This window comes from Hylobates moloch, unplaced genomic scaffold (assembly GCF_009828535.3).
Source record: "Hylobates moloch isolate HMO894 unplaced genomic scaffold, HMol_V3 SCAFFOLD_15, whole genome shotgun sequence".
NCBI classification, from domain to species: Eukaryota; Metazoa; Chordata; class Mammalia; order Primates; family Hylobatidae; genus Hylobates; species Hylobates moloch.
In genome coordinates, this window is record NW_026652290.1 from 46,507,503 (window position 1) to 46,534,489 (window position 26,987).

A 26,987-nucleotide genomic window follows, 5' to 3' on the forward strand; every position below is an offset into this window, starting at 1 on the left:
GAGGAGGCGACCCGTAAACCGAGGCCTGCTGGGAAGAGCAGCCATGAGGTGCGGGTGCTTGGGGGCAGCAAGGGCCCCACGCATGAGTGTCCTGCCCAGGAAGGGCAGGGCGAGGGGAGTTCCAGGCGGAGGCCTACTGGTGCCGAGGGGCTCAGCCATGTGGGCAGAGCCAGGTCCCACAGGGCCCTGTAGGCCGAGGTGCATTTGGAATTTATTCGAGGACCAACGGAAAGCAGGGTTTTGGGAGGAGAGTGGCAGACTCCAATTTATGTTTCTGAAGCTGCCCCTGGGCCAGGTGGCCGGAGGAGGCCTGCCCTCTGGGGAGACCGGGGAACAAGGAACGGAGTCAAGAGCAACCCCCGCCATGGGCGTTCCCACCGCCATTCACAAGCACAGCTGCGGTGCAGCAGGGGGTGTCCTGCAGGGCTCCCCATTTGAGAACAGGGCCGGCAGGCTGGGCCAGGTACACAGGCCCTGTAGGCCATGTTGGGCGCTAAGAATTTGGGAGCTGTTGCCCTCCCAGAGCCCAGCCTCATGCTGTTCTTGGCCCTCCCGAGTGCAGTGTGTGAATGTGTGTGTGCATGTGTGCGTATGTGTATGTGTGTGTGCATGTGAGAGTGTGTACTGGGGTGAGTGCGTTTATGTGTGCACGTGTATGTGTTTACACATGTGTATGTATGTGTATGTGTATAGGAGTGTGTGAGTGTATGTGCGAGTGCATGTGTGTATGTGTGTGAGTGTATGTGTGTATGTGCATGAGTGTGTACATGAGCGTGTATGTATGAATGACTGTATATGTGTATACGTGTGTATATGAGTGTATGAGTGTCTGTGTATAAGTGTGTGTATGAGTGTGTATGTGTGTATATGAGTGTGTTAGTATGAGTGTGTATGAGTCTGAGTGAATGTGTATGAGTGTGTATGAGTGAATGTGTATGTGTGTATGAGTGTGTATGAGTATGTGTATGAGTGTGCTAGTATGAGTGTGAGCGAATGTGTGTGTATATGTGTGTATGAGTGAATGCGTATGTGTGTCTATGTGTGTGTGTGTAGCAGTGTATGTGTGCCTATGTGTGTATATGAGTGTGTATGAGTATGTATGTGTGTATGTGTGTATGAGTGAATGTGTATGTGTGTGTGAGTGTGTGTCTGAGTTGTGTATGTGTATGAGTGTGTATGTGTGTGAGTGTATGTGTATGAGTGTATGATTGTGTGTGTATGAGTGTGTGTATGTGTATGAGTGTGTATCTATTTGTGTGTATGCGTGTGTGTGTATGAGAGTGTGTGTGTATGTGTGTATGAGTGTGTGAGTGCGTGTGTGCGTGCATGTGCCGTGACCTGCCCCCTGACCTGGGCATCTTGCCTCACTCCAGGAAACCTGTCTGTTTTGGGGGTAGGGGACAATGGCTGCCTTGGCCCCCTGAACCTCCTGCCTGGCCGGGACTCTCCTCACATGATACCCAGCTTTCAGCCAGACCCCAAGCTGCTGGGACGTGCCCTGACTGTCCTCTTGTGTTCTTTCTTAGGCTCAGAGGCGGGCACAGGTGTCTGCACGCCCACTCCTGCTGGGCTGAGCTGCGGCCAGCACTCCCTGCCACAGCCTCTCTGCTGCTCAGGTGAGCTCCTGCACCGTCTCCGCCAGGCCCCACTCCTGTCCCAGGATTCCGGTCACTGCCCAGGCCCAGGCCCAAGCCCTTCTCTCTCTGAGAGGGCCAGCTCTCAGCCACCCGAGTGGGGGTCCAGGCCTGTGGACCCCACCAGCGTGGCTGCACCTTGCTCCGAAGTCTGTCAGGGGCCCAGCCAGGACACTTCCCTCCCCACACTGTCCCTGTCCTCTGCCTGTGGCTCAGCCATCAAGGGACTGGAGCCCCCTTTCCCAGCCCAGCCTCAGCCAGCCAGGGGTTTGTCACCGTGGTCCTGGGCTTTTTGCATTTCTTCCCAAATTGGAAGAGGTCATAAAACTGTCTTTTGTTTTGTTTTGTTTTTGAGACGGAGTCTCGCTCTGTCACCCAGGCTGGAGTGCAGTGGCGCCATCTCCGCTCATTGCAACCTCCGCCTCCGGGGTTCAAGCCATTCTTCTGCCTCAGCCTCCTGAGTAGCTGGGACTACAGGCGCCCGCCACCACGCCCGGCTAACTTTTGTGTTTTTAGTAGAGACGGGGTTTCACCACATTGGCCAGGCTGGTCTCGAACTCCTGAACCTTGTGATTCGCCCATCTTGGCCTTCCAAAGTGCTGGGATTACAGGCGTGAGCCACCATGCCCGGCCAACACTGTAATTTTTTTATTTTGCAAAGCAAGGGCATGAAAAAAATGTTTTTAAAAAAGCTCACGTTATTTTATTTATTTATTTATTTATTTATTTATTTATTTATTTATTTATTTTGAGACGGAGTCTCACTCTGTCGCCCAAGCTGGAGTGCAGTGGCGCAATCTCGCTCACTGCAAGCTCTCCCTCCCGGGCCCACGCCATTCTCCTGCCTCAGCCTCCCGAGTAGCTGTGACCACAGGCGCCCGCCACCACGCCCAGCTAATGTTTTTGGTGTTTTTTAGTGGAGACGGGGTTTCACCGTGTTAGCCAGGATGGTCTTGATCTCCTGACCTCGTGATCCGCCTGCCTCGGCCTCCCAAAGTGCTGGGATTACAGGCGTGAGCTACCGCGCCCGGCCATCACGTTATTAAGAAAAGCTTGTCAGCATTATTTCAAACAAGAATGAAAACCTGAATCTGTGTCAGGGAATCCGTTTAGTTCACTGACCAAGTCAGCCCATCGCCCATCTCTCCTCATTCCCCGCAGAGGCCCCACCAGCCCACGAAGGGGAGGTGGGGAGCCCCGGTCTACCTGCGTGGGTGGGGATTCCAAGACAGTGACCGCGGGCTCCCTCTGCCTCACCGTGCCGTCAGGTGCAGGCCCCGAGTGCGGACAAGGCCCCTGCAGTCAGGGGCCCTGCACGTGGCCCTGGCGGCCCTCCCCTCCCCTGCCCGCAGGAGCTGGCCCCTCATCCATACAGGAGGACAGGTCTTCCTAGACAAAACCACCGCCCTCCCGAGGCCTCTGGGGTGACATGAGAGGAGGCCACTGCCACCCCAAGGCCTGCGGGGCCCTAGGGACCGGGGCAGGGGCTGCTGGGGAGAGGTTCCCAGCCTGTCCTTGGCTTAGCTCAGGGCATCGGGAGCCAGGACACATCCTGGAAAGCAGGTGGCATCCCGGGGATGCCAGATCCTGGTGTCTTTAAGCCCCAAAGTTGTGACGGGGTGGGAACAGAAAACGCGGTGGAGCCAGTGAATTGAAGGAGTGAAAAAGTCCGGGGAGGTGGACGCGTTGGCACCTGCTGCCCCCTGGTGGAAGAGGAGGGAACGCCTGCAGAGAGCGCTCCTGCGCCGGCAGGGAGGGGCCCTTTCCTGGAGGGGTGGCCAGGCCTGCAGGCTCCAGCCTGGGAGATTCTGCCACGGAGCCCAGAGCGCCCACTGCCCTCTCTGCCACCGCAGTTCTGCCTTTTCCTTGAGTAGCCCTAAGCACACAAAGACATTTCCTCCCATCCCAGAGCATCTGAAAGCTGCTCCTGTCTCCTCTCCCCACCTTCCCAAAAAACTCTCAACCTCCTGCACCCCAGAGGGCAGGGATGTGGGCCCTGCATGCACAGCATACTGGGGAGGGGCCTGGCGCCAGGAAGGTGGCCATGGGGCCAAACGGCCTGTGCCTGGGCAGGTGGTTCTGCACCTTTCTGGAGGCTGCCCTGCCCACCTCGCCAGTCAGCACGTCCTTCCGCTGACCCTCCCATAGTGTTCCTGTCCACCCGCCTCCTACATGTTCTATTTGGCCATTAGGAGGCGGGCAATGGGGGAGGCTGGGTGGGTAGAGGCCAGAGCGGGGGCCAGGATCACAGCAGCCCATTCTTCCTGGAGAGTCCCAAATTCCTGGGTAAAGAAGAGCATCGACCTGCTCGCGTGGCTCTTAATGAACTCTGCCTCATTGGCAAGGCCCTGGGGAAGTGTTTGAGAAGTGCTCTGAGCAGAGGGGCACAGGGTCTCGCAGTACTCAGAAGCGCCAGGGAGAGCTGCCAAGGGCTGGGGCTGGGTGGTGTTTTGAAGGCAGGCCCCGTCCCGCAAGTGGGAGCCACAAGCACACCCTAGGCTCCCTGGCCCCTGCGCTGGGATAAGCAGGGTGGGGAGAAATCACAGGATAGACATCTGGTCCTAGACCTTGAAAATCCTTCTCTCCAGCCTTCACTTCACAGACAAGGAAACCGAGGCCTCAACTCAGGGCCTTGAAACCAGTCCCACTATCACCAGCCCTGCCCTTGAGGCCAGGGGCAGCACTGCCTTGGCCCTTTATGGACACTGATAAAATCCTTAAAACCACTCTCCATTGTGCCCATTTGATGGATGAGGAGATTGAGATGCATAGAGACCCAGCAATTTGTCCAGGGTTACAGCAAGGTGGGGAGGGCAGCAGGCTGTCCCACGGGGACAGGGCTTTTCACGTGCCTCTGACAACAACCTCCACAGTGACCTCATTCTTTTTTAGTTTTTTCTTTGAGGCAGGATCTCACTCTGTTACCCAGGCTGGAGTGCAGTGGCACAAACACAGCTCACTGCAGCTTTGACCTCCCGGGTTCAAGCAATCTGCCCATGTTCCCTGCAAGTAGCTAGGACCACAGGTGTGTGTCACCATGTCCGGCTAATTTTTGTATTTTTTGTAGAGATTGGATCTCACTGTGTGCCCAAGCTGGTCTCAAACTCCTGGGCTCAAGCAATCTGCCCACCTCGGCCCCCCAAAGTGCTGGGATTACAGGCATGAGCCACCAGGCCCTGCCAACGTCATTATTCTTATGGGCATTTTGCAGATGAGGAAACCGAGGCTGAGAGGTTAGAAGCAATTTGCTTCACACAGAACTATGAGTGGCAGAGATGAGATGCTTAAGAGTAGTGGAAATGTGGCCTGAGGAGCATTGAGTGGCCTTTGTGGTCCCGCCAGGCACTGTCTAGCATGGCGGTCGGGGGATCTGACTCTCGGAGGGGCAGAACTAAGCTGCACAATTAATTAGGGCTGCGATGTCTTCCAGGCCTGTAACACGGTTGCAGATGCCATGGTTTCCTCTTCCCTTTGGCAGAGAAGATAACCCTGCAGGCAGTGGCCTCACTCACCTGGGTCTTTCTCAGTTTCACGTCCCTTCTGTTTAACTGAGCAGTACTGTCTCTGTGTGCCTTTTGTTCCCACCCTCTCTAAAGAGCCCTGTGTTTCTCTTTTAAATCAGCTCTGTCGTTCTGTTAGTTCCCTCATTAGGGAGTTCAACAGAACCTTGACACGCACTCAGTGTCTATTTGCAGAATGGCATTTTTAGTGCGTCAGAATGACGCTTTGTCAATTCAAGCCAGATGTGCCCAATTTTGTGTGTAACCTCTGGTCTCTGCTGCCTCCGTCGGGTGCCCCAGCCCCAGCCCTGACCCCCCTTCTTCCACTGCACCCCAGACTTGTCTCTGGGGCTCCATCCGGGGCACCTGCCCTGTGATAGGGTGAGTGACCCAGAGCACAGGGCTGGCGCTCTCTTGACATGAACTCCATGCTTATATCTGGTATATTAAATGTAAGTTTTCCTGTTGAGTTTGAGAGAAGTCCAAACAGCCAGGAACAGCATGAGAGATACAGGACCAGCTCTGCAGGCCACACTAAGGTGCTGCGAAACCGGCTCTGTGACCCACCCCTTCACCCGCAGAGAGTGACGTAGGGAAGGCTGGGGGGGCCAGGGAGGAAAGACTTCCCTAGGCTTGGGGGGCTGGGGAGGAGAGGGCCTAGGGAAGGCTCGGGGGGCAGGGCCGGGGACAGAGGCTTGGGGTGTGGGGAGGAGAGGCTGGGGGTCGGGGAGGAGAGGCTGGGGGTCAGGGAGGAGAGGGCCTAGGAAAGGCTGGGGGTGCCAGGGAGGAGCGGCTGGGGAGGGGTGGGGAGGAGAGGGCCTAGGGAAGGCTGGGTGGAGTGCTGGGCATTTTCCCTTCTTCTTCCACCCTGGGGAGCTTCAGTCCCCTCCTCCCTCCAATTCAGGGACTTCTGAGAAGCCCGTGGTGATCTGAATGTGTCCCCTGGAGTCTGGGGGATGCAGGGCCAGTTGGGTCTGACCTACCCCTGGAGGAGGTTGGGTGGTGACTGTGGCTACACTGGCCGGTGGCCACCAGGGTGAGGACAGTGAACTGGACACCCACCCAGAGGCCATGATGGAGCCAGAGGGGATGCTCCCAGGCAATCCGTCTTCAAAGTCCCACCCTCCCCGCAAGAAAGACCACGGGAGAGGGGCAGGCTCAGCACCTGGGAGACAGGCCAAGGGGCAGCAGGGGCTGCTGAGGGGTGGCGGCCTTGGGCAGGCCTGGGAAGGGCATAGAGACCCAGGACCCGCCCACACCCCACCACACCCTGCCTCCTCCTCCCTGACCCCTCCAGGCTGCGGTAAGTGGCAGGAGGGAGTCCTGAAGCAAAGGAGGGGTGCCGGGCTGGAAAGGATTCCCTGAGGACTTGCTGACACCTGAAAGGTGACCACGGGATCTGCAGAAATTTTAATGCAAATGGCAGGGAAGAGCAGCCACACCGAGTGGACTGAGGGTCAGAGGCCACAGCGCCTCAGGCTCCCTCCATGTGGTTCCATACCTTGGCAGCAGGCAGTGGTGTTTTCAGCAGCACCCACCTCATTCTCAGCTGCGCCTCTGGGTCCACACCCAGCCAGCTCTAGCCTCCTCACCCCTGCTCCCAGAGAGCACCTCCCTGGCTTGCTGAGAATCCCAGAACTGGCATCGCCAGAGCTGGGAGGAGCTCAGAGGTCAACCAGCAAGCCCCAGCCCTTGGTGCCAGGAGAGGCACCTGGGGCCCCGGGCAGAGGCAAACCTGCCGCTCTTGTCCTCCCTCCCTTGTTCTGAGCTAGGGCTCAGTGGCCACCTTGGGAACAGCCCTCCTGACCTCCTAATCCGGTACGAGGCTTATGTCTCACTCTCCCTAAGGAAGGCAAGGAACATGGACTGAGTCAGACGGCACAGCGGAGGGAGCGAGAGGGAGCACCATGGGCCCAAGCGCCTGTGAGGCCAGAAAAAGGCATGACACAGGCGCCCGGAGCTCCAGGCAATATGGACTCTTGCTTATGGCAACACCATGGCAATAAACTGGCCCTCTGGGCCACCCAGTGGAGGAGGCATTGTCACTGTAGCCTCCCCCACCGGGGAAGATGAGGAGCCAGGCCAAAGGTGGGCAAGAGGGATGCTCAGGGTCACTAGCCAGGAGGAGCGAGGAGGAGCACCCAGCTTGGAGGGTCATGCCTAGCAGCTCAATGACCGCGGGTACATTCCTCTCCCCCTGGGCCTGGCCCACCAGTGTCTCACCTCACAGAGAAGCGGCCCTGGGTCCACTGTCTTCAAAGTTCTCTCCTTCCCCAAAAAAACTTCCTGAGGAAGGGAAGGCTTGGGAGCCTGAGGCACCGCTAAGGGACAGCACATGTAGCCACAGCATTCCCCTGTCTTTTGAAAAACTGAAAGGCCCAGGAACCCTGGGCTCTCTGAGTCCCCACTCAGAGCCACCGAACTTGCCACCTGGGGCTAGACTGAGCCCCCGGCTCCACCAGCCTCCGCACAGCAGGGTCCGCCTTCCTCCTGCAGACTCTGTGCTGCTCTACCGCTCTCCAAGCCCCTGTTATTCTACTGGTTTGGGGATGCGTGAGTGTATGCTCAGTCTTACGTTTGCACGCTTCTCAAAATGTCATGCATGAATTCAACAGGTATTTTGTGTGCCAGGCTCTGTGCGAGGCACTCAGGACAGGGAAGGGTCAAGATGGAGGGGACGAGCCCCTGGTCTCTGGAGAGGCTGTGGCAGTCCAGCCCGGCCGGCGGCTGCAGGTGACCTCTCAGCATGGGGCAGCATCTTCTGGCAGCATAGGCAGCTTGCGGCACCAGGTCCTGGGATGTACATGTCACATGTCTACACCAGCTCATCTTTGTTTTAGGGACTTCATTTTATCTCTCTTTGGAAATCACCTGACTTCTTTAGCGTACTTTCCTCCGCGTCCCCACAGCACTTGCTCAGCACTCCAAGCTGCTGATGGTCACTCCTTTCAGGGTCTGAAGCTCCTGATATCAACCCTTCCCCAGTGTCCCTCCCAGCAAATGCCAGGTCCCCCCATGCAGGATGCCACCCCGTGCCTGCTTCGTGGCCCCAGGGCCGAGCCTTGGTCTTGGTCCTGCTCAGCCCCGGGTGCAGGCAGAGGAGGGAGAGCTGAAGCCTGGAGTGGAACTGGCTGGCTGTGGATCACCCACCTCCTGGCTCCCCACAGGCCTGGGCCCACAAGCACAGACTCAGGGAGCCCCCTACATCCCTGCCAAGGCCTCCAGGTTGCTTAGGTTTCACAGGTTTTGGGAGGTGGCTGTCATTAACTGAGCACTTCCTATATAGAGGTCTTAATACACACTTGCCCGTTTTCGTGAATCCTTATCACAGACACCACTTCTGCCTTTGATGGAAGAGGAGAGGGTCTCCAGTGAGAGAGGGAGACGGGGAGGGCCTGGGCAGTGGAGTCGGTGTGCACAGGAGGAGGACTGGCCTGAGAGCCGCCCCACTCCCTCCCGGCCCAGGCTGGTCCTGAGTCTGCGTACCCCATGGAGAAGCCAGCAGCTCCCCATCTGCTCTCCCTCCCTGGGCCCATGAGTGGGGGATCCCAGGCTTGGCATTCACTGTCCCCAGGTCACAGTGGGGAGGGGCGGGCTGCAGAGACTGCAGTCCTTCCTGGTCCTGCTCCCAGGGCCACTGCCCGCCCCTGCCCCCTGTCACCCCTGCCCCAGATGAGGCAGGCCCAGTCCTCGGCCCGGCCCAAAGCGGTTCCTTCTGTAGCCCCATCCCAGCCCCACCAAAGCAGCCCTCACCTCAAGCCAGGTTCCCAGAGGTGAAGCGGAAGAAGACGCTGATGATGCCTCCCAGGTGCTTCCCACAGTCATGCTGGCGCTCCTGCAACCTCGGGCCAGGGCCGCACCCTGCCATCCTTGGGCCTGGCTCGATCCGCCCGGCTCCTGCCCTCAGCTCTGCCCTGCCTGCCACTGTGCAGGCGGTGCCCCCACAAGCCTGCTCCCTGACCTCGTCTGCCAACCTCTCCTCAGCCTGACACTCAACACCTTTCTTTTTCTAGGACTCCTCACTCCTGGTCTGTCTGTCTGTCTCTGTCTCTCAAAAGCAGCGTCTCTCCTCTTGGTCTCGGCTTGTCCCCAGTGTCTTGGGCTCTCTGGGCCTGTCCTTCTCTCCTCTGCTCTCTGTCCCTGCCTCTGGCTCTCCCAGCCTTTCCAGGGACCGCCTGCCCCTCAGCCCAGAGCCCCGGGGCAGCCAGAGCGCACTCAGTCCCCCTGCCTTTTGTCTGCCTCCTCAAGTAGCCCCTGCCCCTGCCACAGGGCCGGCCCCTTCACCTGGTGCCTGGCCTCAGCCTCCAGGCCCCTGGAGCTCACTGTTCCTGGAGGCAGAAGGGCCCCTGCGGCTTCCTGGGCTGGGAGGCCTGGGGATGGGGTGGGCATCACTCCTGAGCTCCCAGCACCAACTGAGGAGGTGACACTGGTGTGATTATCAGCTGAGGGTGTGATCTCACTGCAGAGGGGCCTCACCCAGGCCCCAGGGCTTCTCTGCAGCCAGGAAGGGAACAGCCTGCTCCCACACAGTCCCCTGCCTAGCAGGCTCGGGGCCAGGGCCTGGAGTAGAACGGGGGCATAGGTAGGGCCCTAGCCTTAGGCTGTCTCTTGACCTCTGACCTCTACCCACTGGCCTCATCCCTCAGCCCTGCTGTGCCTCTCTAAAATGCAGAAGGGGAAGTGGGAAGGGGTTCTTCTGCTGAGGAGGAGAAGGGAGAGCCAAATTCATGACTGGAGCTGACCAACCCCCTACCCTCCACATTTTTGAGCACCTAGCAATAAATAAAGGCGATAACAGCCAGGCAGCTTGCTAAGGTCTTTCTGGGTGCCAGTGAGTGCCTTCAGTCATCAAAACAACCCTGCAAGCTACATGTGGCTGAGAATGCCAGTTCTGTGTTCATTCTTCCTGAGTTTCACCAACAGGGTTCAGATGGTGTTGGAGATGGAAATGCGCCCAGCTGAAAACTCCACCATTCCCCTGCCTTCCTTGCAGTGAGGGCAGCTTATCTCTGGCCAGTGGAATGGAAGCATCCATCTTCCAGAGACTTCTGTGAGTGCTGCCTTCCTGACATGGGGACCACCACTCTCCCCTTCCACCTGGGTTCTCCTTCCTGTTGCCTGAAATGAGGCTGTGTGGGCTGCAAAGCAACCATCTTGCCACAGCGAGGGGGAGCGGTAGAACCAAAGACATTGACACTGATGTCCCCTAGCTGCCAAACTAGTGCCAGCCACTGCCTCACCCCATATTTCCCATATAGGAGCTGATGCACCTGTCTTGATCAAGCCACTGTTATTTGGGGTTTCTGTTATGTGCAAGTTCAGGCAAGCCAAGGGATCCCTTGCAGAGGGAAAGACAAGCTGCTGCGCTTCGCCCCCCTGCCAATAAAGGAAGGTGTGGTGCCCGGCGGGCCTCCTGTGCACCACAGTTAAATGTGCCGCTCAGAGGCTGTTCCGCAGGTACAGGCCAAGTACAAGCAGTGCTGCCCCTTGGGCCTAATGACCCAGAACATTCAATGACACACGATGAGTCTAAGGCAAGTTGGGATGCTCTGCGGGGCCATGGCAGGCCCCCAGAGGGGAAATCTGTGGTCTCTTGGGTTTTGAGCAATGCCAAAAATCTCTCCTGTTGGCATTCAGCTAACTGCCCACCGCTGAGCCTCTGTGGGGGTGGAGCACCTGATGGTGAGAGAGACAGAGACAGACGGACAGACCAGGTGGCCATGAGCCCCGAACCGCCCACCAGCAATCGAGTATCAACCTCTCGCCCAGCCCCACTGGTATCTGCATGTGCACACAGTGCTGTCGTCATGCCCAGGTGCTGTGGATGGGGCCCGAGGCAGGGCGGGTCTGGAGGGCGCAGGGAGGCTGTACCTGCGGGGGCTGCGACTCCCACAGTACGTGCTGCATTGCCGCTTTCCCCACAGCCCACCCGCCCTCCCCACGGTCTTGAAGCCGTTTGAGGAGGAAAAACATTTGCAGGTGACTTGTAGACAGAGCTCCAAGAAATGTTGGCCCCAACTCTAGGTAACACTGAGGCCCACCAAGGGGAAGGACGTGGAGAAGGGACATCTTCCTGGTACATGTGTTGCCCACATTGTCTGAAGAACAGAGGGCCCCGAGGCACAGGTTTACACTGATTCATGGATGGCTGTTAACCGTTAGTTCAGGGGTCAAGGAGGTGGAGGGGCAGGATCGGGGGAGTAAGGGCTGGGAGGCCTGGGGAGGAACCACCCAGAGTGTGGCACAGCAAGTGCTTCACAAGCGCCCTCCGAGGGGGCGCTGGGGCCGAGGAGGCGCTGGATGATCAGGTGGGCCAGTTGTCCCCTCTGTGCACCTCACAGCCTCTGTTCCTGGCTCCTCTGGCATTTGCTTGAGAACGAAACACCATAGGTTCAATAAAAGAACTTCTCCCTGGGCCGATCAGGCTGCAGCTGCAGTTCAGTGCCCAGCCAGCCACCAGGTGGCTGGTTAGCCACTCTGCATCCCTGCCATCACTCTGGGGTTCCCATTATCCTCATGGGAGTGATGGTCACTCTGGGTGTGACCTTCCCTCTGGCCTGCCCTGGTGATGCCAGCACCTCCCCCCATCACAGTGCCCCCACGCCATAGATCCTGAACAACAGACTCATTTCACCGCGGAATAGAGCAGTGTTGTCAAAGACCAGGGCTCACAGGCTCCCGTCGCCTTCCTGTGTCCACCCCCAGAGGCAGCCGGCCTCACAGAACAGTGATGAGACCCACCGAAGACTGGTTCTGGCACCATTTGCGGGTTCCAGGGCTGCCCTGTCGGGTGCCAGTGACACTGCTGGATGTGCTGCCTCTCCCCCCGCCAGAAGAACAAGCCCGGAGCCCGGGAAAACGCGCAAAGGCCCCTCCCTTATCCAGTGCCTGCTCATCGCACCTCTGCTGCTCCTCACCAATACTCCAGGCTCCTGATTAGAGGCTTTATATTCCCATGGGAGAATAGGTCCCCAGCAGGAGGCAGCAGGGGGTCTGCTAAACTGGAAGCTGGGACAGCCGCCTGGCCATGCTGGGCCCCTCACACCACTCTGACCAACTGGCATCAAGGGCCATCGGCCAGTGAATGACCCCTATTATCGAGGGGAGCAGGGAGGACTCTGTCTCAAATCCAGTGAATTCTCCAGGGAGCCTAGCAACCCTGCCAATTACAGTGATGAAAGTCAGTGGGGGCTTCTAGCAACCCCAATGAGGCAGGACCACCCAGGACTCAGATCCCTTAGGAATGGGGGTTTGGATCACTCCACCAAGGACTCAGTCAAGGCCCTTGTGGTGGATTAAAGATGGCCACAGATGTCATACTACAACCCCATGGAAAGGGGTTAATTTTCAGAAATACTTGAAAATTTGCACTAATCTGACATCTCACTTTGATGTCATGTATCTTGATGCCTCATGATGTCAATTGTATCCTGCATCTTCAAATACATGAAAATTCTGTTTATAGATCTTTACATATTAGAGACGAGTTAACTCACCTTTTGTTCCCATGCCTTTCTGCTACCGCTCTTTCCCAGGAGCACTAGTGGTGATGCCTTTATGATTTTATGTGGGGTTGCCATGGAACCCTGGGGAGGATGAGCATCTCCCTGGGACGCATGGGTGACTGAGGAGGATGTGAGTCTTGTCTCTGGGGGAAGGGCATGTGCATGCGTGTGTGTAAGTATGCATGTGTGAGTGTGTGTGCTCGTGTGTGTGCATGTGTGTGTGCTTGTGTGTGTGTGTATGTGTGTGTGCATGTATGAGGAATGGCTGCACCATGTCACACAGAAGCGTGCAGCAGCTGCTAGAGCGTTTCTGCCAGAGTGGTCCAGGATGCCAGGCATCTCCTGAGGCGGTAGGTTGGGCCCTGGCTTCATCCCATTCAGACCTCGTTCTCTGGTCCTCCAGAGTTTCTGTGAACTTCCTGAGGCCTGGAACCCGCCCTGTTTCAGTTGTCTGTAGCTGGGACCCCAGGTTATTTGTGGGTGACATTATTATTCCAGTTGAAGAAACCCAAGTCCCACAGCCCTTGTGGGCACCAAACTTGAGAAACAGGTCTGGCCAGTTGTGGCACTTGCCATGCCTCTGGAGAGGCGACCTGCAGGGAGGGGCTTTAGATGCAGGGGAGGCATGCAGGGCAGGCCAGAGTCCCAGCTTCCGGGTCATGGAAGAGGGTCCAAGGAGCTTCTAGGCTGAGGATGGGGCGCCTCTCCTGGGGAGGGTGGGGCCAGGCTGCCTGTGCTCTGTGTCTCCTGGGCTCCCCTCTTACAGGCCCCGCTGCTGGCCACCTCCTGACTCCAACCTGGGGTCTTCACACTCAGAAGTAGCCACCCAGGGCCCGGCCACAGATGCTCCAGCCTTTGCCCAGTGTCTCCAGGCCCCTGAGTCCTGTCCACTCCTTGCCGACGTTCTACCTCGCCCAAGCCTCCAGGACTCCCAGGCTGGGCCTTGGCTCTCACTCCCAGCTGTTCCTGACATGTGTCTCTGGCCCCACTTCTGCTGAATGGAAAAACCCCAGTACAAGGGCACAGTGTCTGGGCCGCCCCCCTCCCACAGGACCCCATGGCTCAGGACACCATGCTGGGCCTCGCAGAGCACACAGTGGGGCTGCACTGAATGGGCCCCATTGTTCTTTGCACCCAGAGCCTGCGCCGGCTCCCAAAGAGCGGGGATGCCTCATCTGCACACGGCGCAGCACTTCACACGTGCACAAAGCCCTCAGTGTGACCGCACCAGCCCGGCCTCCTTGCGGGACACACACGGGACGTGTTTGGACTGAAGAGAGGAGACCCGGGAGCTATGGCCAAGGGAGACAAAGGGCACATCGGGGTCCCAGCTCCTCTGTCCGTGAGGTCCCTGGGCTCCCTCGTCCCTCAGCTCCCACCAAAGACGCTCGTCAGGGTGGGCACCGTGGAGCTCTGGGCCCAAGCCTCCCCCACCCCAACCCCCGCTTTTTGTGCCATCTGCTGAGTCATGTGACCTCTCTGAGCTGCTGTGGACGCTTTGGTAAATCAGGGTGATGAGCTCCACACTGCCTCCCTTGCACAATCAAATAGGCCCTTGGATGTGTCGTTCACATCTGCTCCCAGTGCAGGCACAAGGTCCGGTAAACACGCCCATTCAGTGGAACAAGCCCATCTCTGGTGCCCTGGCCCTGCCCTGGCCCTATCTCCTGTGTACCTTTGACAAGTTGTTCAGCAAACGTGTCCTGACAGCTGGGTGTGGAAAGGCCCTGCCCTCTAGGAAGCTGCCCTGAGGTGGGATGGGGCATGCAGGGGTGGGCCGTGCAGGGGTGGCCCCCCCCTGCCCTGACTTGAACACGCCATGCCAGCCCCTCTGTCGCCTTTCTCCCCTTCCACCCCACTCAGCATAGCTGCTGCCGTCATGGGTGTGCAGAAAGCTTTGGCAAAGGAGGCATACCAGCCCCAGCCCGTCCTGAGCCACCTCTGCTTGCCAGAGAGAGACGGGAGGATGAGGCTGAGCATCTGCAGGTCCTGAGGGATGAAGGGAGGGTTCCACTGCAGCACCCCTTAAATACTTGCTGCCACCAAGAAAACCCTGGAAGACTGAAGTGGAGGAAATCTGAGTCTCGAGCAACCTGCAGCTGTGTCTGTCAGAGTGGACCTGAGCCCCCAGCACATGCGATGGCCACTGTGCTCTCACCCCCACCCTAAGGGAGAACAGATGAATTTTCATTCTGATGCAGAATGAACAGTGCCCTGAAGGTGGTCCTTCCCGATCGAGCTATGTGTATTTGCTTTTAGTGACCTCATCACGTTTCTGCCACCTGCAAAACCTGCCACCCCCGTCCCCGAGAAGCTAGGGGTGCATGTGACCTCACCCATACATTCACAAGTGCTAGCGCTTCCATGGGAAGGGGTTGGGGACAAGTCTCAGCCAAAGTTACAGCATCACAGATGGGTAGGGGCTCTGTGGGGAAGCAAAGGTGGTGGTGGCAAAAGGGAGGGGGCTGGAATCGTGCTGGGAGCACCCTGGAGTGGCATTTGTGGGTAAAGGACGGGGATCTGGTGCGTAGCAGCCAGTCCCTTTGTGCACAGGCATGGACCTCTGGCTGTGGCTGTCAGCCACTGTGCCTGTTGTTTGCCCAGACTCCTCAGTTGATCCCCTCCACTCATGACCCCCATGAAGCCTAGGAGGCTGGGACCCCGATCGTGCCCATTCTCCTGGCCAGGGGACCAAGGCTCCCTGGAAATCACACAGCTAGAGAAGGTCCAAGACAGCAAACAACATGCAGCTGTCAAGGGCAAGTCTGCATGCACCTTTTCCTTAAAGTCAGAGGCAGACTCTTATACGCACCATACTCACATATGTGATCTCACGAGTGTGCATGGTGTGTGTGTGCCTGCATGTGGTGTGTGTGTATGTGAGTATGCAAGTGTGTATGGTATGCCTACCTATGTGTGCATGGTGAGTGTGCAAGCTCGTGTGTGGTAGAGGCACCGGTGTGTGTGCATAGGTGTGAGTGTGAGGTGTCTGCATGTGTGTGTGAGATCGTAGGGGCCGCATGAGGCTGTCATTGCCTGTTCAGCCCTGTCATACTCGGCAAACACCAAATATCACCCATGGCAAGCCCAGGGCAGTGATTTCTGTCCGTTCTCTCGTTAACACACCAGAATGCAGCCCAAGGCAAAGAGCCAGCACCAATCCTTGGGGTGCACTGAACAGGACCAAGGAGGGGCTGAGGGTGGGGCCTCTTGATCACCAGGCACTGCACACATTATTTCCCATCTTCAAATGTGCCCTGTGGACAGGTTCCAGCCTGCCTTCTCACGGAGGGCTTAGAAAGGATCAATGAGTTGCCCCAGCTTACTCAGGGCATGAGCAGTGGGCAGGGTGGAGCCTGGTTTGTTGGACTCTGCAGCCTGGCTCTGTCTTCCTAGCCAACTGGAAAACCCCAGTGTGGTCCCAGCTCTCTGTACTCGTGCTCTGTGGGTCCCACTGGGAGCTCAGTGGCCTGTGTGAAGCAGGCACTCAATGAATGGGGAAGGGTGTGAATGAATGAAAACAGACCTCCAATAGAGACAGGGGCGATGTGGCCCAGGCTGGGGTCCCAGGCTGGCGTCCCAGGCTGGCCTTTGAGCCCTCAGAAAGGACAGTGCTCAGAACAGATCTCTCCACCCCCACCCTTGACCATAGCCCACACTGACCCCTACCTGAGCCCTGTGGGGCTGTGCTGGACAGGATCCACTTGACCAGGCAGCATCTCATCAAAGCCTGGCGGCTGAGCCTCGGCCTCTGCCACTTGACACCCTCCTTCTTGCTAAGTGGTGTGTGCCCGAGGTCCCCCAGGAGGCTGCCGTCCGACGCCTTTGTCACCTCCTGCAGTAGGAACAGGCAGAGCAGCCTTGAGCCCCTGCTCGGGGGGGGACCCCTGGATGGTCCCGAGCTGCCCTGATATCCTAGGTGAGGCCAGCCTGAACACAACAGAGGGCTCACCTTCCAGGGCTGCATGCCTAGTGCCCCTCGTCCTGGCCATTCCTGCCAGACCTGGGGAGGTTCCTTTCACTCTACACCCTGGCTATGGTGTAAGATGGGACCCCTGGAAGAGGAGAGGACAGGGGTGCAGAGAGGGGATGTCAGCAGTGATCCCAGACTTGCTCATTGGATTCCCCACCTTGGCACAGGCCGGGTTGTCAGAGCTGGATGGCCCCTTAGAAGTCACAATCCCAATCCCTCATCTGCCTGAAGACCAGAGAGGCAAGTGGATCTGTACAGGGTCACACAGCCAGGTCCCGCTCCCTCACTCCCCCAGCAGGGCCCCTGCTCTTTCTGAGTTTTCATGTTGAGGCAAGCTGAGAATGAATGAAAGGCTGGGTGGTGACCCCAGGAGGGCTGCACTGGTGGAACCCACCACTGAGGCTGGCAGAGATCTGAAGAAACGGCTCCAGCTATGGGCAAGAGAGTCTTGGGAGGAGTGAGCCATCAGTGGTCATTAAGAGGCGGTGGATCAGCCGGGCGTGGTGATTCACGCCTGTAATCCTAGCACTTTAGGAGGCCAAGGCAGGCAGATCACCTGAGGTCAGGAGTTCGAGACCAGCCTGGCCAACATAATGAAACCCTGTCTCTACTAAAAATACAAAAATTAGCCAGACGTGGTGGCGTGTGCCTGTAATCCCAGCTACTCAGGAGGTTGAGGCAGGAGAATTGCTTGAGCCCCGGAGACAGAGGTTACAGTGAGCCGAGATCATGCCACTGTACTCCAGCCAGGCCAACAGAGCTAGACTGTCCAAAAAAAAAATAGGCAGTGGGCCATGTGCCTGAGTCAGTGTGGATAGGAAAAGAACAGCCTGGGGTCATGGTGGAGGCCCCAGGGCAGCAAGATTTGCTCTCCTACAACGTATTTCAGGCCCCCCAATCCTGACATCCAAACTGCCCACCATGCTCAGTTCCCATGCTGGCAGCTGGCCCATGAGGCCCAGAGGAGGGAGGTGCACGGCAGGCTGCCACTGGCCACACCTCTGTGCACCTGCTGGGTCTAGTTTGCTGCCTTTGTGCTGTCCCCTCCTGCTCAGGGTGGCAGGGGGACAGGTGTGGCCTGGCCAATTGGACCACAGCCCACCAATGGTCCTCATGCCTATTCTGTCTGTGACGCACTGCCTGACCTCCAGCTGTGGCAGTGGCACCACCCCCACATGCGTATGCGTTCTGAGCGGTTGGGTTCCTTGGCCAGTAAAGAGGGCCACTCAGGGGGTGGGTTGGCAATGCCCTTCCCAGGTCACATGGTCTCGTGTGTGCTACCTTTGCAAGGTCCTGAAAAGTATTTGGTTGTTCAAAGTAAATAACAGATGGACGGGGCCGTCAAGCAGCTTCTACAGAGGCAGCCTTGCAAGACCGCCCCTGTGCTAGTTGGACTGTCAGGTGCGAGAGCCAGAGACTGACCCAGGCTGATTTGAACTGGGAGAATTGGCAGCAGGGAGCCTGGCCCAGTCACAGCCTGCAGGGAAGCACAGAGAGCCAGTCCTGGAAAGCAGACAAGATCAGAGAGCAGCGCCAGACACCAGCCCTGGCCATGCCCGTCCACACAGAGCCCAGTGACAGGGCTCTGCTGCTGCTGCAGAGGCTGGCCCCTCTCCCGAGGCATGGGCCTGGGACCCCCACTGGTCTCTGCACACTGCAGGCTCCAGCTGGGGGAGGATTCTCCAGGTGCTTCACTGGTGCATGGTCCCCTGAGGCCTATCCACATTTGGGATGGGCAGCCGGCCCACTAGTCAGTGTTTGGTGAAGTGGTCCCCTAGGCAGGGAGATGTCCAGTTCCCTTATCCTGGCTTTTGGGCCTTCCCCAGCTAGGTCCCAACTACCAGTCCTCCAGCTCACAGTCATCATCCACCCTTCCTCCGACACACCCTTGGCAACAACCCCTGCACATCCCTCCCCTTCTCCAAGGCTCACCAAGCAATGAGGGGGCTCAGTGGTGCCCAGAGCTGCAGCAAGTAGAGGCACTGACCATGCTGATGGAGCAGAAAGAGGGGGAGAGCTGGGGGTGGATGGGTGCCTGGGGTGCTGAGGGAAGCTCCCTACATGCACACACTATGCACACACACGTGTACACATGCTCACATGCACGCATGCACACACACATGCACACATACATATGCACACACGTACATGTGTTTGTATGCACACATGCACACACAAGCACAAGTGCATATGCACACACATACACACACTCATATGCACATGTGCACACACATACATATGCACACACATGTCCTGTCAGGCTGGGTCAGAAATGCACCTTCTTCATTATTCATGATCTTATTCAGGAGTCTTTATTTTGGTTAAGGAGGGGAGTAGGGAGAGAGGGGCAACAGGTGCTTCATTACATCACAAATTCTTTGCTGCAGGCTCTGCATGGGGAATGAGCAGAGGACATCAGAAGAAACTGAGGCAGCCTCGGAGCCCCTGGCAGGAGCTCTTCACTGGGACCCCCAGCCCCGTCTGCAGCCCATCTCAGAACAGCACTGGCTTGGCTGGCAAGGCTGCTTCTCAGGGCCCAGGGTTAGTCACAGGGATTCTGTCTTGAAGCCCCAGGCCCAGGTCGTGGGGGAGATCCCATGGGTGTCCTGGGTTCTAGCTCACAGGGCTCTGTCCTCCCGGGAAGGCTGGGTGAGCCCAAAGGGCAGGCTGAGCACCTCCCAAGTGGATGTCTATGCTGAGCTGAAAGTAATCTCGTCACGACAACCCCCTGCAATCGGTAACACGATCCCCATTTTGCAGTTGAGGAAACTAATTCCCTGAGAAGTTTTGGGACATTCCAGGGCCACACTATATGTATAGTCTTCTGATTCCAAAGTTTACATGGGCTTGACCAGCTTTGCTGCTGAGGCTGTTTCTCAGCCTGGGTCCCCAGGGCGGTCTCTGGAGCTGGATGTGTTCCGAAGCCCCTCAGGCACATCAGCAGCCTTCCAAAAGTAGCCATTAAGGAGTGCTGTGATGCCCTCCTGGGCTGGGGGCCCCAGTGTGTCTTTTCTCCCTGTGGAGAGAGTCTGGGTGGAGTGGTGGGGGGGACGGTTCTGGGCCAGGCTCCTCCATCTGGCTAAGGGGCCAGAATCCCACCTGTGAGCCCCATAAGGCAGGCCCATGATGGCCACCCCCCTTTGTGAGGCAGGCCCCAGACGGCCACCCACCTTTGTGAGGCAGGGGGTGGGTTCTCAGGAGAGAGGGGAGGGGAGGGCCAGGGAGAGGAGGGCAGGGAGACCCCAGCAGCGGAGCCTGGGAGGTGCTGGGACCCATCAGGCTGCGGCCTGGGCCCGTCAGGCTGTCGGAGGCCGGAGGAGGGAGAGTGACTGGGTCATCCTCATGAATATTTGACACTTGTCTGTCTGGAAGAGGGTCTGACTGAGCTGTCAGGGAATGTTAAATAGCAGCCCAGGCACCCTCCTGCTGGCTTGGGAGGCTCACAGCATGGAAGGGAGGGCGTCCTGAGAGGCGGCCCCACGGCCCCTCACCCCACAGTGCCTTGGTGCCGGGAGAGAAGCTGGGGCAGTGATGAGATGGAACATGAATTAGATGCCCCAACCCTGCCGGGAGCCCCAGTGCCCCCCTGCCAGGCCCTGACAGCCCCACCGTGCCCCTCCAAGTCTGCTCCCACACCACCGCCTTGGCACCTGCTGCTCCTGGCACTGGATGCTTTTGCCCCGGGCGTTCAAGGCCTCACTCAAGGCTCAGGTCCTGGGAGAGCCCCTGCCTGACTACCTAGGCCACACTCCCCCGTGCACCTCCATCTCAGCACTTCTTCACAGCACCCAGCCCTTGTGAACTGATCCTATTATTGTGTTTTCTGGTGCATTTTCTGTCTCTCCCCTTTAGCGCATCAACTCTGCGAGAGTGGAACCTGATCCTCATGTGATCTGCTTTTCCTCGTGACACAGCCTGACACCCAAGAGATCCTCACTCCCAAAACTCAACAGTAAAAGAGCAAACCATCAGGTTAGAAAGTGTGAAAGACATGCACAGACATTTCACCAGAGAGGACGCATGGATGGCAAAGGCGGCAGGAAGAGATGTCTGCTGTCATTAGCCATTCCGGCAACAGAGAAGGACCACTGTGAGACACCACTATGTGCCTGTCCGAACAGCTAGAACCAAAGATAATGACAACTGAATGCTGGTGAGGATGTGGAGAAACAGAATCAACCCTCCATTGTCGGTGGAAAGGGAAAATGCCTTAGGCACTCTGGAGAACAGTTTGGCAGCTTCCTATAAAAACTAGACATGCGCTACCACAGAGCCCAGCCACGGTACTCTTGGGCGTTTATCCTGGAGAAACAAAAAGTTATGTTCAAGTGAAAACCTGTACACAAATGTTCATGGCACCTTTAGTTGGAATGGCCCCAAACTGGAAGCATCCCAATGCCTTTCAATGGGTGAATGATTGAACAAACTGCAGTGCGTCCATATCACGGAATTCGGAACGAGTAAAACAAACAAACTGTTGGCACACACCACACCTGCGTGAACCTCCAGAGAATTACGCCGAATGAAAAAGCCAACCCAAAAGGTCACATTCTGTGTGATTCTATTTATATAACATTGTAAAATGACAAAGTTTTAGAAATGGAGAACAGATCAGAGGGCCAGGGTTTAAGGATGGGGGGAGGCAGGCAGGAGGGAGAGGGTTGTGGCTTTCGTAGGGCGGCAGGAGGGGCCTTGTGCGGATGGAGCTATTTTGCATCTTGATGGTGCTGTTGGGTGCCTGAACCTACACATATGATAAAAATTGTAGCAAAAAACACACACGGAAATGAGTGCGTGTGAACTGGGAAATCGGAGTAGGACTGGTGGGTTGCATCATTGCAGACACTCCAGTTGTGCTATTGTGTTGTAGTTTTGCAATATGCTGTAATTGGGGAAACCGGGTAAAGAGTACATGGGCCCTCTGTGTGAGCTCCTACAACTGCATGTGAATCTACAAAGAGCTCAATAATGATTTCCATCAAAAAATACTCTCATGCATCCAAAAAGAGGGTGTTAAAAACACAAGCATGCACAAGGCTCTGAATAAATATTCACGAATGATCAAAAGTCCCTTGTGCTCTTCACAATTCACCTGGGACTCTCTCCTCCCAGTCCTGCTCGATGCCGGCCTCATTTTAATGGGTGACAGAACTGTCATTGTCTACCAGCTTTAGAGGATGGCCAGGGTTGAGTGGCAGAGACCAGTGAAGCCAGAAGATCTGGGCCCTGGGTTCAGGCAGAGTCCCTGGCGGCATACTTGGCAGTGTGGGCATTTAGGGTTGTGTCCCAGAAATGGCCCTAGGCTGGCCCTGGGGACCTGCAGCCTTCTCAAAGGTCACAAGGTTCCCTGAAGGGTAGAGGCTGCTGGTGGGCCAGGCAGGCTATTCTCTGCCAGTCACCTGGTGGCCGAGATTTGTAGCTCCTGCCCAGCCAGGCAGGCCAGGACCAGGCCTCAACTTCCTTCTAAGTCCTCCTGGCCTGTGGGGAGCCAGGGAGGGATGGAAAAGGATGGTGTGGGTGATGCCCCTGCTGTATGCTGGTGCTGAGTTAAGTTTTTGGAGGGGTTATCTTATTTAATGGTCACACCAACTTTTTGAGGCTCCTTAGAACCTCAGAATTACTCCTTAGAGCCCCAAATCCTGTAATGGGTTCTAGCTCACCCCCTCTCATGCAGCTTGCCAGGATCCCTGGGGTATGTGTTCTCCTGTTATTCAACAGGGGTAAACCCAACCTGTTCTGAGTCAGCTGCGTCCTGGGGGCTTTGGCCTGTGGTCTCCAGCAGTAGGGAGCTGCACCTACAAGGTGCAGGAGATGACTTAGACTCGGGGCCAGCGCACTCTCCAGCTCCCCACTGCCATCCTCTTTACAAAGGGAGGGCATGGCCTCAGCTCAGAGCCTCAACAGGCCATAGACCATGGGTGGGAGTTTATCGCTGCTGCCTTATTTCATGGCAATGTGGTGGTTACCTTCTACTTCTGCTCCCGGCTTCCCACTTACAGTACTGATTTAAAGATTCCCTTTTAAATGAATTGACTAAAATTCAATGCATGAGTTAATTTAAAGAAAAATAATAAGAAACAATAGCACAGGTCACAACAGATTCAGCAAAATAGTAAAGGCAGGAAGTGTGTGTTTCTCTCTGTGGCTGAGGCTAGGGGCCTGCTCGACTCAGCCAGGCGACCCCCCAAGTCTGAGTGACGGCGGCCTCTTGCCACACAGGCTGCTGAGACTGACATGCAGCTGGTCCACACTGAGACGTGCTCTCGTGTAAACACACACTGGGTTCCAAACGTTTACTTACTAGACTATCAAATAGGTCATTAAAAATGCTTTATATCAATTGCAGGTTGAAATGATAATCATTTACACTAGGTTTAATAAAACATACAGTTAAAATAATTTAACTTTTTTTTTCTTTCTTTACTGTGCCTACTGGCACATTTTAAGCGACATCTGTGGCTTGCATCATGTCTCTATTGGACAGGACTGGTCCGGATGGTTCTCAGACCTGCCAGCCGGCTGGCTTGGGGCAGCATCCTCCTGGCAGGGCACAGCCGCCCCAGCTGCTCTCTGCCACTCAAGTCCAGCTGGAGTCGGAGCTGCCTCAGAAGGGTAGCATGGTGGAATGTGCAGGTCAGGTTGGGGGTTCGATGAGGCAGGCAGCCACCTGGGGGAGGCGAGGGGTGCCCAGGCCCAGGAAAGCGGGAGAAGGCTGAGCCAGGCGGAGGTCATGGCTGGGTGCTGGGGATATTATGGAGACAGGTACTTAGGACCTACTCTAGATGTGGCCAGTGAGGGAGGGGCGGCGACTCCCCAGTGCCTGAGAAAACTGTCACTGTGGGGATATAGGAGGCAGGGCTGTCCCCCATGCCTTCCTCTCCCCCTGAACACCGTCCAGTCTCTGCCGCAAACACCACACCTTCACCCCGAGAGTCTCCACACCACAGACAGAGGCTGAGCACTTGGAACAAACCTCCAGGACCTGGACCAGATATTTTGCCTCGTGGCTCCCTACCCTGTAGGTCCCCTGAGAGGCCAGGTGGCCCATGGAGCAGCGTCCCACTCCTTGCCCCATGCCCAGCATGGCACAGCTTCATCTTGTGGAGGCCCATCTGGCTGAGAAGATGGAGTCAGACTGTCAGGGGTGTGCCAAGGTGAAACCCTTGAGCTGCTAGTTCAGTCTCCATGGTTCTCATCAACTGTGCTCCAGAGAAACTCCCAGAGAGCCATCCAGAGCAGATGTGGCAGAGGTGACTGGGGGGCACATGACGGCCTGTGAGAAGTGGGGGTCCTGGAAAACCTGCGTTAAAGTATCCAGGCTCCGTTCCCCAGACGTGGCGTTCTAGGAGTACATGCATGGGCAAGATGCATCGCTGACTCCTCCCAGATGTCTACAAACTTAACGGATGCAAAACAGAAGTGAGTGGCTTCGTATGTGCCACCAGGACCCCTGGGTGTGTGCTCAGAGGGCACGGCTAGTTGGGGGCAGGGCAGGAGATCGAAGGCAGGTGGATGTGATTTCCAGCAGCCGAGGACAGTGGGAGGGGTCCGTGGCCAACCAGTTACATGAATCCCGCACCCTTGCTTCTCAGCTCGGTGACCCTGACAGAGAACCTGACAGCTCCAAGCCTCAGTTTCCTCATCTGCAAAATGGAGGTGACAATATGCCCTCACAGGGTTAAGGGGAAGGTGAGGTGACAAAGCCCCCAGTTGGGGAGGGTCAGTGTTCCTCACCCTTCCGATCCCAGGGAGGGTCTGGCTGTCCAAACCCACAGCCTAGCATGCCTGGCATGGAGGCCCAACGTGCCGCTCTCAGCTGCCACACACCAGAATCACGTGGGGAGGCTCCCACCATCTGCCTGCCCAGGGGCTGGATTGTTTGATGCAGAGAGGCCTGGGCCACTCTGTTCTTATAAAGCTCCTCAGTAGATCTGAAAATGCAGCTTGGAGAATTCGTTTAGAGTGTCTGTCCCTCCAGATAGAAAATTCTTGGCCTTGCCTGAAAGGCGAAGGGGGTCTCCCGATTCTCACCCCCTTCCTTTCTGGGAGGGCTTCCCTGAGGCCAGGGCCAGCAGGGGACATTCAGGCTGCTCAGATGTGGGGCTCCCCACCCCCGACCCTGTCCACGGCTGCTGCGGTGCAGACTGGCCCACCCAGCACTGCTTGCTGTCACTGGCTTTATTTCCATCACTCGGGACAGATGGCAGGAAGCAGTGGTGGGCGTTGTGTCGTGCAGGCCCCCGGTGTATGGAATGGGGAAGCTTTGGGGAGCCTGGATTCTCCACCCACCCCTGGGCACAGACAGACATAGGCGAGGCAGCTCGCCTTGTCGGGGGAGCCGAGGTTGTCACGAGTCCTTGAAGATGCATGCATGCACATATGCACATATGCACATACACACATGTACACATGCCTGTGAACACACCTATGAGCACGCACACACACACACGCACACACAGTCCGGGGCCCCAGCCCTCTCACAGAACCGGAGCAGGAGAGCTGGGCTGTCCTCCCCTGCTCTGATGGCTGCCACCTTGACAAGGACAAGCTCCCCATGCTGCCTGGCAGTGAGGGCGTCACGTTAACCCAGGGGGGAACTTGAGTTGCCCATGGCCAAATTGCCTCTTGGTGGCCTTCCCAGGCTCTCCTCAACAGCCAGACGGGACGGCATAGGTATTCCCTTCATGTGTGGAGGCCTCACTCTGTGCCAGGGGCCAGGCCAAGCTGGTTGGTGTAGGATCACATTATCTGCGGGTTCTGTGATATTCATACTTCCCCCATGAAAATGAGGAGACAGTGGCACAGAGGAGCTAAGTAACCTGTCAGGACACACAGCCGGTGCGTGACGGGGCCTGGACTGAGCCCAGGTCTGCTGGTGCAGGGTCAGGGCTCACAGCCAATAAGGCACAGCCATGATGCCTCTTGGCCATGCCTGTCTCCTGCCCGGGGTCCTTCAGTCCCACACGGTGAGGATCCGGGCTCTGTGCAAGACCCATGGGCATTTGTGTGCACATGTGGGGCACTGCTGGCAGTGGCCCTGACTTGAGTCAGCCAGGCCCGTGCTCTCCCAGCCGCGCACTGCTCATCACAAGGCCTGACAGATGCTGTGAGCATCTCTCAGACCCAGATGGGAAGACTGAGGTCCTGAGTCAGTGGGGTAGAGGTGGGGCTACAGTTTGGTTCTCTGGGGCATTGTCCAGAGTGCCCATCTTGAGAGAGGATCCCACAACAGAGCTGGGCACAGGGGCATGTGGCACCAGCAGCAGAGGACTGGGATGCAGGGGACTTGCCCGTTGCCTACCCTGGCATCTGCCCACTGTCCATGTGATGAAGGTTGGGGAAGGCCGGGGGCATTGGGCAGGCTGGGAGGTGAGGCCAGAAAAGACCAGCAGCTGCTTTTCCTGGCTGAGCCTGGCCCAGGCCTGACCAGACTGATGGAGAGGGCATGCTGGGCAGAGAGCTGAGGTGGCAGATAGGAGGGGGAGGCTGGGCCGACTCTAGTGTGGGACACACCACCCCCACGCTGCCCTCCCGTCTCAGCTCAGCTGCTCCCTCTCCAACTCTGCAGGTCCCCTTGCTTCTCTCCCTGCCACAGGGCTGCTCTGTGACCTTCTAGGTCATGGGCTGATCTCAGATGACAAATAAACCTGCTCAAGGGCAACACCAGTCAGCTGAGGCAGGGAGCCCTGGGCAGGGAGCAGCATGGGACTCGCCCCATGCTGTGCCCTCCCCCGACTCTCAGGCTCCTGCCTGCCCCAGGTCTGGGCACTAGGTCAGGAAGACGTGCTAACTTCTCTCCCCTCTTCTGTTTCAACTTTGAAACTGAGAGTGCCTTCCCTGCAGAAGCCACATTGGCTGCTCCTGGAAGTCACTGGGATGCCCAGGGGTGGGCTGGGGGGAGCAGGGGGGCTCTAAGCCCCCTCTGCTAAGTCAGCAAAGCAGTTCTCTGCTTCACACAGAAGGTCTTGGTAAGACAAGGTAACCTGAATTTAAAATGTTGGGGTCCTTTCCTTCCTAGCTCTGGATCCACAGTCCAAAAATGGGAGGCAACTAGCTCCAGGTCACGTGGCTAATGCAGGGGATGTGGCCAGGTGGAGTCTGGCTTGTGTGCACCCACTAGAGGGCTCAGAGGGCACCACAGACCACCGGCCCAAGGAACCAGGCCCATGGCTGGCATGGGCCCCTCCTCTGCCATCTGGTTAAAGGCATGCCCTTCTCCTGTTGCGTCTTCTTCCACAACCCCCAAGCCCTAGGGACCTGCTGCGCTCTGGAGTAAGACAGAGCAGGGTTCAAATCTCAGCCACAACTCGTTGTAGCCTGCAGTCTGGGGCAGGCCTCTGTTTCCCCATCTGTGAAGTGGGGATGATACCAACAG

At 57.2% G+C, this 26,987-nt stretch overlaps 1 protein-coding gene and 1 long non-coding RNA gene across 2 annotated transcripts in view; one reads left to right on the forward strand and one right to left on the reverse strand.

Moving 5' to 3' along the window:
* KCNIP3 (potassium voltage-gated channel interacting protein 3) overlaps positions 1-26,987 on the reverse strand; it is a 91,115-nt gene that overhangs the window by 61,443 nt on the left and 2,685 nt on the right. The window contains exon 2 of the mRNA XM_032177475.2: positions 16,309-16,474. Coding sequence (XP_032033366.1) covers positions 16,309-16,474 — 166 coding nt within the window. The remainder of the gene's footprint in view (positions 1-16,308; positions 16,475-26,987) is intronic.
* LOC131381358 (uncharacterized) lies at positions 19,851-21,159 on the forward strand. Its single transcript, XR_009210041.1, has 2 exons — positions 19,851-19,945; positions 20,465-21,159. It is a non-coding gene; the product is annotated as an uncharacterized LOC131381358 (long non-coding RNA).